This window comes from Rhincodon typus, chromosome 18, assembly GCF_021869965.1.
Source record: "Rhincodon typus isolate 14 chromosome 18, sRhiTyp1.1, whole genome shotgun sequence".
Lineage (NCBI taxonomy): Eukaryota > Metazoa > Chordata > Chondrichthyes > Orectolobiformes > Rhincodontidae > Rhincodon > Rhincodon typus.
Window position 1 is genome coordinate 41,987,313 of NC_063349.1, and position 18,042 is coordinate 42,005,354.

General features: G+C 41.0%; 1 protein-coding gene across 1 annotated transcript in view; it reads right to left on the bottom strand.

The window, feature by feature from the left end:
• LOC109938246 (calcium-activated potassium channel subunit beta-4) overlaps positions 1-16,503 on the bottom strand; it is a 25,276-nt gene extending 8,773 nt beyond the window's left edge. Inside the window, exon 1 of the mRNA XM_020536691.2 lies at positions 15,948-16,503. Coding sequence (XP_020392280.1) covers positions 15,948-16,283 — 336 coding nt within the window. The 5' untranslated portion in view covers positions 16,284-16,503. The remainder of the gene's footprint in view (positions 1-15,947) is intronic.
• Between the last annotated feature and the right edge of the window lie 1,539 nt (positions 16,504-18,042).

Genomic DNA, 18,042 nt, shown 5'->3' on the forward strand with positions numbered 1-18,042 from the left:
CCTTCCTCAGAACTGAGGAAGGGTCACCGGACCCGAAACGTTAACTCTGTTTTCTCCTCCACAGATGCTGCCAGACCTGCTGAGCTTTTCCAGCAACTTTGTTTTTGTTCCTGATTTACAGCATCCGCAGTTCTTTTGGTTTTTATAAGACCTTGGTTAGGCCACTCTTAGACTATTGCATTCAATTCTGGCTACCATACTACAAGAAGGATGTGGAGGCTTTGCAGAGGGTGCAGAAGATGTTTACCAGGATGCTGCCTCAATTAGAGGGTATGAACTATAAGGAGAGGTTAGAAAAACTTGGGTTGTTTTCTCTGGAGCAGCAGAGGCTGGGGGGAGACTTGATAGAAGTCTATAAAATTATGAGATTAGTAGATAGGGTTGTCGGTCAGAGTTAAATTGTCTAATAATAGGGGACATGCATTTAAGGTGAAAGGGGAAAAGTTCAAAGGAGATGTGGGGGGCAAGTTTTTTTTTACACAGAGAGAGGTCAGAGTCTGGAACACGTTGCCTGATGGTGGTGCAGGCAGATATAATGGGGTGTTTGAGGGACTTTTAGATAAGCACATAAATAGGCAAGGAATGGAGGGATATGGATCAAGGGCAGGCAGAAGAGATTAGTCTAAAGTGGCATCATGTTCAGCACAACACTGTGGGCCGAAGGGCCCATTCCTGTGCTGCAGTGTTCTATGTTCTGTGTAAGCATAATGCTTCTGCAAATTGAGACATGTCCTTTGAACTAAATAAAATACCTTTGTAACTGTTTCCATCTAAAGTATTGAAGGCAATGTAGGTCATTTTTCTCAATGTTGTATTTTCTAAAATGCTACAGTGGTCAAAACGTCTGGCTGTGCCAGATCAAATTTTAAAATTTCACATGGCTGAAAGTATTGAGGAGTGTTTTACACACACACACACACAGATACGATTAGTAACTATTATTCAGTACTAGTACTCAGCAGCTGAAACCTTACTTTGCAAGACTGCCATTTGAAAATAAAATTTGCTTTTATTGAATATCGCTGGTCCTCTGCAATGATGGATAAAGGCAGTAAATACTGAAGGACAAAAACATCCTAAAGAGATAAGCAGTCCAAGGTAGGACAACTATTGCTGAAACTGAAATCATAAGGAAGAAAGGCAGTTGACTGTTCTGGCTTGCAACAAACCTGCAGCGTCCTCCTGGAAAGGTGTGTTAATGTTAAGCACGTTGGGTAAGGTATGACAATCAAGACTGTTGATTGAATGAATGTTACAGATGAATGAGCACAACTGAAAACGGAAGGACAAGAAGTGTTTTATATGCAGCAGGATGAGGGATGTCTCGGTTGAGAAGCAAGATACTTTTCACTTGTTATCTACAATGGTGGCATTAACTATTCACAGTTTTAAGATAATGCAAATTGCCCTAAAATCCATACTTGCCAACTGGTGTAGATTTTATATTTCCCACAAGCAGCCAAAATTTATAACATGCTTAATGCTAGGAGCAGTCGGTTCTAAATTATGAGGATATAAATGCCAGGGACTTTTATTCTTTTATGTTATGCTTGATTGAAAAGAACAAATTTGTGAGCAGTTGAAAGAAAACTATCAGATTCACACTAACTAATCTAATGTGCTGGAGGGAGAATCTTGAATGATGCTTTCACCAGAAAGTACAGCTCCAGGTTAAGAAAGAAAAAGAGTAATAGTAAATCCTGAGGAGCTAAGAATCATCTTGAACTCTGGGAGAATTTAAGTTCAACATAAAAGGCAGGGAAACATGAACCTGATAATAGGTTTTCCACGGTGTTGAAAAATCTGTTCAGTCACCTTAGTAATAGGTTGCTAAGGTATCGGGTTTAGTCAATACTGCATTTAGTCTCTTGGTTACTGTAAATAACTTAGAACAAAATCTTGTTGCTTTCTCATTCAGTTACTAGTTGAAAATTCAAATTTCTGTTTTTAAAAGTCTTCCATTTCCATGGGGATTGTATCACTCCTTGGACAGCTTTAGCATTTTACAGCTAGCCTTTTCTTTAAACACAAGTTAAATAATGATGAACAATATAATTTAAGAAAGAAAAAAAGTCTCAACAAGTCCTTGTCACAAGTATTGTGTACTGGCTGCCATGCTATAGGAAGGATATTATTAAATTGGAAAGGGTCGCAGAAAAGATTTACAAGGGTGTTACAAGGGACTGGAAGGTTTGAATTATAAGGAGAAGCTGGATAGGCTGGGACTTTTTCCCTGGAACTTAGGAGGTTGAGGGGTGACCTTACAGAGGATTATAAAATCATGAGGGGTATAGATAAGGTGAATATCAAAGATCTTTTTCCCAGGATAGGGAAGTTACAAGCTAGAGGTCATAATGTTAAGGTGCGAGGAATAAAATTTAATAGGGACCTGAGGGTCATGCATATATGGAATGAACTGCCAGAGGAAGTGATAGATGCAGATGCAGTTACAACATTTAAAAGACATTTGGATAGATATATGAATAGGAAAGGTTCAAAGGGATGTGGGCCACATTGGGATTAGTTTACTTTAGGAAACCTGGTCAGCATGGATGATTTGGACTGAAGGGTCTGTTTCTGTGCTGTATGATTATGACTGTATTGGAATATTGCAAAGTATTTCACTGAGAAAATAACTAAGTACTAAGCAGTGGAAGAATGATGGATTGCCTTTTGCCAAGGGCAAGGTGGAAAGAGGGATGTGGAGAATGAGCCAGAAGAGTGGAAGGCTTGGGACAAATGGCAGAACTATTTGAAATAAAGTCATGGAAGGTAGGATTTGTAGATTAGGACACCCTATATAGAGGATATAATGGTTAGAAAGGCACGTGGAGAGATAGGAGTGAGTTTTAAAAGCAACAGAAACATATGGTGGTGAAGCTTTTGATGAACTGTATTTTAATGTGCGCAGAACTCATAACCTGACAAGGAAATGATCAGAATAATGGCTACAGGCACAAAGACACAAAATAGAAGTTTCAACAATATTGAGGTCTGATGGGGTCAGAGTTGAAAATTTTTAGACAGATTTGGGAAATAAACCTCAAAACTCAGCACAGAGGTAGAGAGAACAGTCATGTAGCATCATATTTTGCTCACTCTGAATATGTTAAGGAAGAGGACAAAGTTGGACTAAACTTTGGTGGATGCTGAGCAGAATAACACATAAGCAACCAGATCTTTGTCAAAGAAAATTCTCAGTCAGTCATTCATTAAATAACTAAATGGTCAAGTTGGCATGAGTGGGACAAAGAAATTGAGAAGTGTTTTAAACAGCTGCATGGTTACAGCACAACTGTTCCATTCCTCAGATAAAAGCACCATTTATAAAATAATGGAAAAAAGGACCAAGATGGAACCTTGGGTCCATCATCATGGGGAGGAAGGAGATGCAACCATTGTAGGAGAGGTACATATGAAGCTATGACAGTGTCAGAGGTAAACTAAAAAGGAAGTGGGAGAAGGTTAGGATGTTAAACACATGGAGGAGGAGGAGCAGGAGGGGAAGCAATAGCACACTATGATTGCAGTCACAAAATAACAATGAGACTTTAACCAGTCTTAGTGCTGAGATTAGAATGGATATTTGAAAGCAAGGGTGGGAGAAGTAAGCACAAAGGCAGTGTTAGTTTTCACACGTGTTGGTAAGACACAGCCTTACAGCTCCACCACCTCTCCCAACTCCTCCACAGTCACTAAACTATCAAACTCATTATTCCACATCCAGTAGTACCTGAGCAGAAATTTCCTCTAATTCAATACCAGCAAGACCAAAGCCATTGTTTTCAGTCCACAATATTTTGTCTTTTATATTCCACCCTACAATGTGGTTCGTGCCTTTATTAATTCTCGTCTATACCCGAACTGCTTCTACCTTCTGGTTTCCAGAGCTGGTTTGCCCTCAATATTGCGCTAATACCATCAATATTTAACAGAGTCACCCATCTGCCTTTTCCTAGCTTCCTGACCTTCCTAAATGTCATATTCCCCTCTAATATTCAGGTCCAAATCTCGATCAGCCTACAATTATGTCTCTGAAATGGCTATCCAAATGTACTTGCTTATTTCTATTTGCATTCATAGTTCATCTGTTTTGTTTCAGATGCATTCAAATACAGAAGTTTCAATTTTGTCCTATATTTGTTACCTCCAGCATTATCTGTTAATTTATTCTTAGACTTTTACTCTCTATCCCTTCCTGTCACTGCTCATTTACTAGTTCCCATATTAATTATTTCCTTTCTTGTCTCATCTCTACTGTTTTATATATGTTTCCCAAATGTGATCCCTCACCCCACTACTTCATTTAAAACTCTCTCTACTTTGTAATTAATGCAGCTCACTAGAACATTGGTCCCAGTATGGTTCAGGTGTAGATTGATCCAATGGCACAGCCCACACAAACAGAAAACTCATTTCTAATTTACCAGTCTTTGAGCCACCGATTCATTCCTCTAATCTTAGTCACCCTATGTCAACTTGCATGTGGTTTAGGTAATAATTCAGGTATTGTTACCTTTGGGGGTTCTGCTTCTTAATTTAGTGCCTAGCTCCTCATCCTGACTATACAGCATTTTGTTCCTCATCCTGTTTACAATGTTGGAATTTATGTGATGACTGGAACTTCCCTTTCCCACTGTACACTCCCCCCTCAATCCTGAGCACTCATTCTAGACCCTGGCACCGGGCAAGCAACACAGCTTGTAGACTCTTCTTCATTCCTGCAGAGAACAATGTCAATCCCCCTTACTCTACTGACCCCTATATTTCCACAACTAGATTTATTATTGTCCCCCACACTTTAATGGCTTCCTGTACCACAGTGCCATAGTCAGTCAGCTCATCTATGCAGCAACTCCCTCTCACTTTCAAACAAGCTGAAAGAACCTCAAGCCTATTGGACAATTGCAAAGGCTCCTATAATTCTGTCCTCTTGGTCCTTCCATCTGCCTTAGCTGTAGCCAGACTCTCCGGTCCCTGACCACTGGCTAAGTCAGGAGACCCTATCCTAAAGGGTGTGACTGCCTCTTGGTACAATATACCCAGGTAACTTTCCTTCTTGCAGGCGTCACAGTGTCTGAATCTCCACCTTCATCTCAATGACTAAGTTGAAGCTCCTCAAGCCACAAACAATTACTGCAGATGTAATTGCCCAAGATCACATTGGAAACTAAGAGTTCCTGCATGCTGCAACCATGACACATCACCTGCCCATCCATCCCTAATGTGCTTTTATTAATTATTGTATTAATTTTTTATGAATCAAAGATAAACTGTTACACGTGGAAAGAAACAGCAATAACTCTGTCTGGAATTAACTATTAAAAGGACAAGCGCAAGCTTATTCAGGAATTGAAGCAATTAGCCATGTCTGGGAGAAGAAGGAGTCAAAACTACATGAACTAAGTTGTTTTGACATTTGTTTGATACCACAAGGATGACTGATTTCCCTGCAGAAGAACTTAAGGAGTTAATCACGGTAAAACTGTGTTTTGAAACAGACAGCTAACACCCAACATAATAAAGGAACAGAGGAATTACTTCTGATAAAGAAGCAAGTTGCAGACTCAAGGACTCCAGAAGAATAATCAATATTTTGGATGAAAGAATCTAAAAATCATCAATAATATCACTCCATAGACCTGAAGAACACAAATCTGTATGAAAAAATCCAACACCAGAACAAATCAGCAGCAGAACTTCAAAGAACAGCACTGCAAAAGGATTAAACACAGGACACTTCCAGAGACAAACATTGTGGATTAGAATTGTAGCTAAATTCCACCATCAATGGGGTAATAGGCAAGTTGAGTTGTGAGGTTTAACTTCATTACTCGAGGGGGTTGTTTTGGTTGGTGCATGCAATTAAGTTTAAGTCATTGTTTCAGTGCTTGATTGCCTGTGAGATTTCTTAATAAGTATCCGAATTAAAGGTAGCTTGCGGTGATTCACTCACAACTATATACATATTATATATTAAAAAATTTTACTAGCCTTTCCATCAGCTCACATCCCATTTTAAACCTTTAGAATAGAATAGGCCTTAACCACTTATCAGATACTCACTAAACAGATTACTGCAGGGGGAGAAGCTACGAACCTATTCCTACAGGGTGAAAAAGAGAGAGAAAACAAAGAAATAAATCCTTCCCCTAATTCCTTTGCTCACAACTCTGTTCAAAATCACACACAGTGCAAACTTGCACACAGAAGCCATCATTTATTGTCTTTGCGTTAGCTCACTTCCATGTAGAGAAAACTAGTTTCCTTCATTAACTAACTTCAACTGCTATCCTGTTTTGACATTAAAATTCTAAACTTTGTTTTCAAATCTTTCCATAGCATCACTGCTCCCTATTTCTGTCATCTCCTTCCATCCCATAATCCTCTTGAGATATCGGTGTCCCTCTCATTCCAATTTAGTGCTCAACCTATTGCTTAATTGCTCAACCGTTGGTGCTGTGCTTTCAGCCCAAAACTCTAAATAACATTCCTAATGCCTCACTTTCCAACTTTAAGATATTACTTAAAATCAAGTTTTCAGTCATTTGACCTAATACCTCCTTAGATGGTTCAGTTTCATAATGTTGCTCCCATAAAAGCCATTGGGATATTCCACTACATTAGGAGGGTTATATTGTAGAAGTTGTTTCAACAAAGTCATTCAAGTGGAAGATAAAAAGAAGACCATGGTTAAAGAGGATGGATGGATCAAAGGTAGTGCTTTTGAGGGGAAGAACGTTATAGTCATCTTGAATGATGAGAGTCTGGGTGTCGCTAAGATATGGTAGATTTGATGATGCCAGAACACATTGAACTGAGCAAGGAGCAAACTAAATAAATCTGATTGACATGAAAAGCGGTATATTAAATCTCCAAAATCTTTATGGAAAGTGGTAGAAGCTATTTTGCACAGCATATCAATAAAGAAAGCCATTTCCCAATTATTTACCAAAATGATCCGCCTTGCACAAGTGCTGGCAGTTTATTACATACATCAATATCAATGATGTGCATTAACCTGCAGGGTTTACTCTAACTGAAGGATTCTCACCATTACAGAATGCTCACATCTATCAAAATTTAACATGTTCAATTACCTGCAATACATTCTGAAAAACTCAAGTCTTGAATTGAGAGAAAAGTCCTCTCAGGAATCTTGACATTTTCAAATATCTCAACATTCATGCAGGTTGAAATGGATACCACTAGAAGTTAGCTGGTGTTACATCCATGTGTTTTTAAATGAGTATACGATGGTCACTAAGATGTCCAAGTATTGAGTATTGGCCAAGCCCATCACATCAGTAAAAACAAATAGAGAGGCTTCCAAGACCAGTGGCTCTCTGCACATCGTGTGAGGGTCCCAGCCCCTGTTCGAGCCTCACGTTGCAAAATTGGGCTGCTGTGAAACTAGCTGACTCTGGGTAAGCTGCAATCAGGAAATATGGTCTCCAAGGCATCTTTATAAGAACCACAGGAGGTTGTCACCAAAAAGTTTTTAAAAAGTAGTTACAAACAAGATTACTTTGTAACGCAGTGCCGAAGACTGTTCCTGGTTCCAGTCACTGTCTTCTTCCAGGGAGGAGACATTTGTACGAGTGGGGGAGGGGAGGGTCATTTTTCCTCTTTGATTGCCATGCTAAAAATATGTCCTCAAGGGACTTTATAATGAAGAATAATATATTTAAAAAATCATCTTCACTCAGAGCCTTAAACAATCTCTGCATTGCCAACTATCATTGGTGTTAACAAGAACTACAACAAAAAAGTTGTCCTGGAAGAAGATGATTCAAGAGTAAACTCACAATTAGTAATAATATTTGATATATCTGTACATTTTGCCCTGTCTCCACTGTCCTGTGGGCAAGAGCATTCCAAAGACTACCAACTTAGCGGGAAAAGAAATCTCGTCTATGTCTTAGATGGGAGATTTCTTTACTCTTTTCGAATTTGGAGGTATCCCACATGTTGGGGTTTTGTAAATACTTGTGTTTTCCAAGTGCATATTTTGTTTTCTACTGAGGGTAACCTAATCAGTGAACTAATTGGCACTTGATATATCCTTTAGATTTCTTGACCGAGATGAATTAGAAGCTGACATGCAAACATTAGAGCTTTCCCAGCCCATGCCAACAGCAAAAAGATTTTAGAATGAGACCTGGAGATTACAAGGATGTAGAGTTGCCAATTATAATCTTAAAAGGCCAGCAAGAAAGCATGAAATTCAGTACAATTGTCAGTCTTGGATGGCAAGTTATCATACTAAATTAAACTCTTTCTTTAGAGTCTTAGTCATAGAGTCATATCGTACAGAAACAGACCGTTTGATCCAACCAATCCGTGCTGAACAAAATCCCATACTAAACTAGTCCCACCTGCCTGCTCCCGGGCAATATCCCTCCAAACCTTTCCTATTCATCTTCTTATCCGAATGTCTTTCAAACATTGTAACTGTGCCCACATGCATCACTTCCTCAAGAAGTTCATTCCACATGCGAACCACCGTCTGTGTAAAAAAATTTGCCCCTCATGTCCTTTTTAAATCTCTCCCCTCTCATCTTAAAAGTGTGCCCTCCAGTCTTGAAATTTCCCATCTTAGGGAAAAAACAACTACCATTAACTCCATCTATACCCCTCCATTATTTTATAAACTTCTATAAGGTCAACCCGCAACCTCCTACCTTCAAGTGAAAAATGTCCCAGCCTTTCTAAACTCAATCATTCCATACCCGGCAACATCCCGCTAAATCTCTTCTGAACCGTCTCCAGCTTAATAATATCCTTCCTCTCACTTGGTGATCAGAACCGGACATAGTATTCCAGAAGAGACCTCACCAATGCCAAATATAACTTCAGTATGATTTCCCAACTCCTATACTCAAAAGGAACTGAGCAATGAAGGCATGTGTGGCAAATAATTTTTTGATCACCTTGTCTATATGTGATGCAAACTTCAAAGAATTATATATCTAACCCCCTAGGTCCCCTCTGTTCTACACCACTATGCAAGACCCTACCATTAATTATATAAACCCTACCCTTGTATGTTGTACCAAAATGCAATACCTCACATTTATCCAGATTGAAATTCATCTGCCATTTTTCAGCCCATTGACCAATTTGATCAAGATCTCTTTGTAATCTTAGAAACCCTCCTTCATTATCTGTTATGCCACCAATTTTGGTGTCGTCTGCAAATTTACTAACCATGCCTTCTATATTCTCATCCAAATCATTTATATAAAATGACAAAAAAAAAAGGACCCAGAACCAATCCCTGTGGAACACCGTTAGTGACAGGCCTCTAGTCCAAAAAGCAACTCTCCACCACAACTCTCTGTCTCCTGCCATTAGCCAATTATGTATCCAATTGGCAAGCTCACCCTGAATTCCAAGTATCCTAATTTTACTAATTTTACCATGTGAAACTTGTCGAAGGCTTTACTAAAGTTGAAGAGAGTGCATATAAAAAGAAAGTGTCTGGAAGGAAAATAAAGAGGGTTGAGGTGAAAGGAGCAAAAATAGAAAGGGTAGAGAGAGAATGAGTGGGATTACAAAGGACAAAGAGGCTTGACTGTTACCAACAGTTTAAAATTTTCTATGTTCCAATCTTATTTAACCAAATCAATATTCACAAAGAAAGTACTTCCTCTTCAAAAAGTGAAATGAAGCCTTTAAACTAAATTTCATTTATTTCAAATATCTATTGCCATAATCCATTGTTATCAAACTTTTCACGTCAGTAACACAAACATGAGACCGAGTCACAGGATAATGTTATTTCTGACTATGCAATAATGTTGGAAATATACTTATGTCATAATCAGATAAGATACTTAACAATATGTGAAGACAAATTGCTCAATACAAATTTCTCATTTAATCAGTCAGAAAAATGAAGGTCCGCCTTTCAGTGACAAATATGAATACTTCGGCATTTGTCTTTGTTATGCATTCGCTATGTTAAATATATATTCTGAAGGGTAAATCTATCACCAAGACAAAGTTTCTTGTTCCATTACAATCTGGCATGACTAAGCACACACAAATAAATCGAAGGCACACACTTTTCACACACTTTTACATTGAATACACGTGACAATAATTGATTCAATTCAATTCAATAAATCAATGATTGGCCTTCCCAAAAGTGTTATGTAAGAAAAAACAACATTCAATGAATTGAATATAAATGTAATAAACTTTTGTTAAGCATGCAACTTATAAATTATCAATATCGTTAAGGTGAAAGAAATATTACAAAACTACTTTTGAAATATTCTGATCTTCGATTTTGTTTCAACTTTCTGAAGTGTTTTGGAGATAGTGAAGTATTTGAAACTGGAATGACTCCTGTGATGTAAATATAGTAGGGTATTTGCTCATCGGTAGATTGCCAGAACAATAATGGTTTGACCAGTTAGCTTTCTTTCAGCAGCATGTGTTAATATTAGGCACTAGGAGAACTCTCCCTCCACTGGTTGGTGACCTTGGATATTAGCACCCAACTGAACAACAAGAACAGTCAAAAAAGATATAGAAAATAAATGTTTCATCTAAAAGACAAAATCAGTTGCATTGCAGGACTGTTTATATGCCACATTTGTTAGGCCAGATTTTGCACTCAGATACTGGAAATCCACAAATTATCATTCAAATGTAACTGTGCTACCTACTGAATTGTGTTTAAGGGCTACATTTTGGTGAGGCTCAATCAGATGGCATTACAAATGGGAGAAAATGAGTTTAAAAAATAACTGCACATATTTAACTTTGATTTTAGATGAGCTTGTTTATGTATCAGGCCAATCGCCATTGCTCCTGTGGTTTTGGAGTAGATCTGTAGCTCGGGTTGTGGGTGTTGAGGGTAGTTGGTTCGCCGAGCTGGTTTGTTGTTTTGCAAACTTTTCGTTACCGTGCTTGGTAACCTCCTCAGTGCAGCCCCCGATGAAGCGTCGGTGTGTTTTCCTGCCTGGTTTTTAAACTCTGGTGTCTGTTGAGATGGATTGCCTCACTTCCGGGTTTCCTTCGTAGTGGAATGCATATGGGATCGAGTTCAATGTGTTTATTAATAGCATGCTTTGTGGAGTGCCATGCTTCCAGGAATTCTCATGCTTGTCTCTGCCTAGACTGTCCCAGGATCTTGGTGTTGTCCCAGTCGAAGTGGTGGTTCTCCTTGTCCATGTGGATTGAGATGAGTGAGTATTGGTCGTGTCTTTTTGTAGCCAGTTGGTGTTCATGTACTCTTGTTGTTAGTTTCCTTCCTGTTTGTCCGACGTAGTGTTTCTCGCAGTCTCTGCAGGGGATTTTGTAGATGACATTGGTCCTGTCCATGGCAGGGAGTGGGTCTTTAGTTCGGGTGAGCAGTTGTCGTAGGGTTGATGTGGGCTTGTGTGCCACTCTGATGCCCAGCGGTCGTAGGAGTCTTGTGGCGAGTTCTGACGTGTTCCTGATGTAGGGTAGTGTGATGAGTGTGTCGGGGCGTGTAGAATCTTTCTCCTGCTGTTCTTGTAGGCATCTTCTGACCCAGTTCTTTGGATATCCATTATCCTTGAACACTTGGAAGGGGTATTCTTCTTCCTCTTGGCATAGTTCCATGTTGCTGCAGTGTGTTGTTGCCCGTTTAAATAGTGTTCGCACGCAGCCTCATTTGTGTGTATTGGGATGATTACTGTTGAAGTTCAGTACCTGGTCTGCGTGTGGCTTTTCTGTATACTTTCGTTTGCAGTTCCCCATTGGTCTTGCGCTCTACCATGATGTCCAGGAATGGGAGCTGTTTGTTCTTCTCCTCCTCTCTGGTGAGTCTTATTCCGGTGAGGGCGTTGTTTATAAGTTTGTGCGTCTCTTCTAATTTGGTCCATTTAACAATGACAAAGGTGTTGTCTACATCGCATATCCACAGTTTAGGTTGGATTTGTGGAAGGGCGGTCCTTTCCAGTCTTTGCATCACTGCTTCTGCTATGAATCCGGAGATAGGTGATCCCATGGGTGTCCCATTGATTTGCACGTATGTTTGGCCGTTGAAGGTGAAGTGGGTGGTCAGGCATAGGTCCAATAGTATTAGCATGTTGTCCTTGGAGATGCTTTCACTGGGGTCGTGTTCTTGTTCGAGTAGTGTTGTCATTGTTTCCCTTGTTAGTGGTATGTCTATTGATGTGAATAGGGCAGTGACATCAAATGATATCATGGTCTCTTTTATCTTTATGTCTTTGATGGAGTTGAGGAATTCTTGGGCTGAGTGGATAGAGTGGGGTGACTTGTTGACTAGGCACCTGAGTCTTCTTTGTAGTTCTTTGGCTAATCTGTGCGATGGAGTGCCTGGGTCTAAGGGGGACTTCTGGCTGGTGCACTTTAGGGACGCCGTAGAATGGGGTGTGTTGGTTCCTTCAGGTTTCATTTTTAAGAAGTCTGTTTTGTTGATCTGTCCTGTTTGTTTAAGTCTTTGTAGTGTGTGGAGGATTTTGTTGCCTAATTGCGGTGTCGGGTCAGTTTGTACTGGTCGGTATGTGTTCTTGTCGGTGAGCAGTGCTTGTGCCTTGGAGATGTAGTCCCTTTTATTCATTATCACTGTCATGCGCCCTTTGTCTGCAGGTAGTATTGTGATGTTCTTGTCCTTCTTTAATCCGTCCAGGGCTTGTCTTTCCCGTGTGTTGAGGGTGTTGAGTTCACTCTTTCTGGTTTGTGTCGGGACTACTGTCTGTCTTAAGGTTTACTGTGTTTCTTCGTTGATATTGTTGGTCTTGAGTGTGGCTTCCAGAGTAGCTAGGAATTCTGTTTTGTTGGCGTCCCTGTAGTTGTAGTTCAGTCCTCAGGTGAGAACGGCTTTTTCCATGTCTGTCAGTTTCCTGTCGGAGAGATTTCTTATCCATGTGTCTGTTCTGTTCTTGTCGTTTTTGTGGGTAAGTGTGGCTAGCTTGTCCTGCAGGGTCTGTCTTTTCTTGGCTCTTGTGGTCTGTTGGCTGATGTTAATGGCTCGTTCCATGTCAGTTGTCCAGTCTTGATTGGTAGCTTCCTGGAATAACGTTTTTTGGCACGTAATTTCTCTGTTGTATTTCTCGGTTGTGTGCGTCGTTTATCATTACCCTTACCATCTTGTGGCCATTTTGTTCTGCTGTTTTCCGGGCTTGTGGGTTGTTGATGGGTGGTTTGTTCTTCACACTGCATGGTAATACCTGGTTCCTGAGTCATCCATGTAGGAAGTAGAGTTGTTCGCGGGTTGTGCTCTCTCATTTGGCGTAGTTTTCCCATTTTTCTTGCCAATTTGAGCGTGTTGCACCCATAGGTCTCTAAGGTTTTGGAGTAGACCTGTAGCTCAGGTTGTGGGTGTTGAGGTTGGTTGGCTCACCGAGCTGGTTTGTTGTTCTGCAGACGTTTCGTTACCATGCTTGGTAACATCCTCAGTGCAGCCTCCGATGAAGTGTTGGATAAGATGCTATAATATATAAGATGCAATAGTAACCATCCCAGCACACACAAATGAAGCTGTGTGTGAACACTGTTTAAAAGGGCAACAACACACTGCAGAAACATGGAACTATGGAAGAAGAATTCCTCTTCCAAGTGTTCAAGGATAATGGATATCCAAAGAACTGGGTCAGAAGATGCCTACAAGAACAGCAACAGAAAGATTCTACACGCCCCGACACACTCATCAAACTACCCTACATCAGGAACACGTCAGAACTCACCACAAGACTCCTACGACCGCTGGGCATCAGAGTGGCACACAAGCCCACATCAACCCTACGACAACTGCTCACCTGAATTAAAGACCCACTCCCCACCATGGACAGGACCAATGTCATCTACAAAATCCCCTGCAGAGACTGCGAGAAACACTACGTCGGACAAACAGGAAGGAAACTAACAACAAGAGTAAAACACCACCTGGCTACAAAAAGACACGACCAATACTCACTCATCTCAATCCACATGGACAAGGAGAACCACCACTTCGACTGGGACAGGCTAGGCAGAGACAAGCATGAGAATTCCTGGAAGCATGGCACTCCACGAAGCATGCTATTAATAAACACATTGAACTCAACCCCATATGCATTCCACTATGAAGGAAACCCTAAAGTGAGGCAATCCATCTCAATGGACCCCAGAGTTTAAAAACCAGGCAGGAAAACACACCGACGCTTCATCGGAGGCTGCACTGAGGATGTTACCCAGCATGGTAATGAAACGTCTGCAAAACAACAAACCAGCTTGGCGAGCCAACCAAACTCAACACCATTGCTCCTGCACATTTTCAGCTGATAGGAGGATGCTGATCATTGTCCCCAATTCAGTATCACATAAAATTCCAACACCTTGCTGTCCTACAAATAGGCAGCCCTATTTTGTTGGGAAGTTGCAAGCCATCATATACCTTCAAAGACACTGATTCATGCAGAAACACAGTCCTATTGGCATCGTGGCCTTTCAGTACCTTGCTGAAATGTACGTTCAGCACGATGGAAATCAACAGGACAAATGTCAGAATATTTCATTTTAAGGGTATCTCTCCAATCCTCTTTGAAAAAACACACAAGTGACAGTCTTCAGCACAGGATATTGATTATTGAATAGGAGTTGGAACTCTGACCATCTTTAGCACACTGCACACACAGGCTCATTGTAGGAATATAATTATTTCTGTTTTCTTGTCTGTTTGGTTTTATTTCACATCTGGGCAGATCCTCTCCCAACTAATGGAGTTCAAGTGAGACTGGTGAATATCAATTTTCATGTAGTGTTTCATAATTTGGAACTACTTGCATCTAAATATTATTATCGTCAGTGTTTGTACTGTTTACATATGTCTTGATATTCTTCCCCCGAAATGTAAATCAGAAGAGCCCAGCAAATGGATTTGAGCTAAACCAGTATCAATTTTAATGCTACTTCTGTAGGTTTCTTTTTAGTTGAACAACTGGGAAGAATTTCAAAAAACATAACTGTGTTATATTTTATTGAAATACAATTGTTTGAATGACACCAGGCTATACTAAAAAAAAGATAATTGATTATTTTGACAAGTTTACCTCCAAATTACTCAACCAAGATTTCTGTGGCATTTACTAGCATGTGTGATTAACCTTTTTCTTTAAAAAAAACCGTAGCATCAATTATTAACTGTTTTTTTAAAAATGAATTGGCTTGGAATATTGTATAGCTGCACTTTATTCATACATTACTTCATCAATTAAGTGCATCCTGGATTTGATAACTACACCAACCTATGTAAATCAATACGGACAGAGATTTTAAAAGGTTCATCGTTTCAAAAGACAAATTACTTGTTGAATAAAGTCAGGAAGCATCTTTAAGCCTTTGTTCCATTAGCTGTTATTCAGACAAAACAAAACTTTTACTGAAGAAAAGCTTTGCATTTATAATGTACCGTTGAGGACATTCCAAAGTGCATTGCAATCAATGAAGTACTGTTGTAAGGTAGGCAGCCAATTCTTGAACGAATAACTTATGGGTGATGCTTTTTGATTGGCAAAGGGCGGCCAGAACACTGGGAGAGCTCACTCCTCATCGAATAGGGCTGTGGGATTTACCCACCTGAGGGGCAGAGAGAACTAGGTTAAACATCTTATCCAAAAGACAGCACATCCTTAGTCCCATATGGTAGTCTAACTGGGATTGTGCGTTCAAATCTCCAGAGGGGGACTTAGAGATCAGACAATTGCCACCAAAGCACACGATGGTACCTATCTATTGTACAGTTAGGTAACATTAGTAATTACTAATCGTATATTGACCTCTGAATTATCTAAAAGTTACTGTATCTTTTCCTGAAAGTACAATTAATATATTTAAGAAACTGCACGCGCTAAATAAGATGCTGTGGAACATAACTGCAAAATGCGTACAACATCGTTAAACGTTCATGTCCGTGGGTTTATTTTAAGCCTCTTTAAAGGTGACACAGCAACAGCTCACTTTACCTTAGGGTTTCGAATGAGTTGTTGTTCGTCATAATGGAGCAGCGCTATGCTGTTAGTTTGGGAATTGTTTACGAAGATCTGGAGACAGGGATAGAGCGACGTGCCTTTGCAATCCGCCCCACATGTGAAAGTGCACTCAGACATCTCAGCGATTTGCCGCAGCGACAGCACCGTGCAGTTAGCAGCCTTACACCGCATGTTGTTCAGCGTGGGGTTTAACCAGCAAAAGCCAAGGATGAATAAGGAGACGATGCCGGAGACTATGAGGAAGAAGCCGAGCCTAATGCTTTTATCCTCGGCCTCGGAATACTTATAAGTGACCCTGAGCTTCGCCATCAGATGGCGACTCGCTCGCCCTGAGGAAGTTCTCAACACATCCACAATCTAGTGCAGGCTTTAGCCCTGGGCAACCGCTTCAAAAACTTTCCACAGTTCAGCCTCGATAACCGGCGGCTAAAACTCTTGAATAACTTCGTCGCTGTTGCAGAGGAAGCAGCCGCATTTTGTTCGCTTTCTTTTTGGGAATGTAAAAGCTGCGTGCGACTTTCACTCTCGCCCCGATGCCGCTCTGCAAAGCCTGTCAGTTACATCTGGATTAGGTAAGCTTCTTAGATAGAAATAGCTCACAGCTCTAAGCGGCTGCTGTTTACTAACTGCTCTGCTAAGGAGCATATCTGCCAGACTGAGCTGCCAGGCAGTGGGAGGGTCTCTGTGCTAATGATGCCCCTGAGGAACTGGCAGATGGCATTTCTGGATCCGCCTTTGGGTGACAGAGACTCCCCATTACAGAGTAGGACTGTAGTACAAAGCATTTCCCTGCGGACTCCAGCCTGGACGTGTTTTACTAACAGAAGCCGATGTCCCAATAGGACAGCATTTAAACCAGAAATAAGTTTCCGATTTATAGCATCCGCAGTTCTTTCGGTTTTCGTTCCGTATTTAATCCGTCCTTCCTATCAACCGTGGACTAAGTATTAAAGTTCTCTCACTGTCCGCAACAGAGCACGTTAGGTTCATTATATGATTGGGGAAGGCATGTCACAGTCACATAATAGAATTCTAAATAGAATCAGAACTTGCGCTAATGTAACTGATACATTGATCAGATGAAATATATAAACTTGTGAATAAGGATGCTATCGTGAGTTTCAAATATAAGAGTCTGAAAGAATCTTTCAGTTGCAGAAGTCATTCCGAGAGCTCCATCAATAACTTTCCGCTATATTTACCTGGCGCCCATCTCCTTTCCCGAGGTGATCCTGTAAAATGTAAAACCAGGGCAGCAGCACGTCGCGAAGAAGCGGCGGAGACACAGAGACACAGAGCAGTCCATTTCATGTCCACGATCTGTTTACTGAACCTGGCCCAGCAGAAAGCGGCTTTCCTTCCCTCAAACATTTTTTTTTCCGGCCTGTGTATAAATCACATCGTGACGCTAGGGCGCGTGGAATTATTTGCAGTTCCTCCAATTCCAATCTGGGCAGTCCGATAGCATCAAGGAGCGCCAGAAATCGCGGAGATTTGTAGCACAGTTTGCGCCCTGCAACAGCGGCAGTAGCGATGAATTTCCATTGTATAATACTGCCGCCAGGGCACAGCCTAACGCCCATGGTGTCTCCAACAAATCACCCTGCTGGGTTTTACGGAATTTACTCACTGAATGCTGCAAAATGTTTGCAAGGCTGAAGGACAGTGTGTTTTTACCTCCAGCTTCATTTGGAGAGGGGGAACGCTATTCCTCGTCTCGAACCCCTTCGTGGTCACAAAGCCACCCAAGAGCCCGCCTCCTGCTTGAGGCTAACGGGCTGCCACCGGCATTTCAGTCAACTTCATTCCCGCAACTACTATCACCCACCCCATCTCTCCCAGCGCCAGGGGCTGGGGAAAAGAGAGGGGTAGGGGAAGGGGTGAAAGAGATGGGGAGAGGGACTTGCAGAGATTTGGGGGGAGGTTGTGGTGGCTATTGAAGGCACGGCTGCCAAACGGCGGCGTGATTCAAACATGGAGATGGCTTAAGAGGCCAGAAACCTCTTGTAGGAGGTTACACTGTTGGACACGGCTCTCTTCTGGTGTCAACAACAGCATCGGGCTTAAA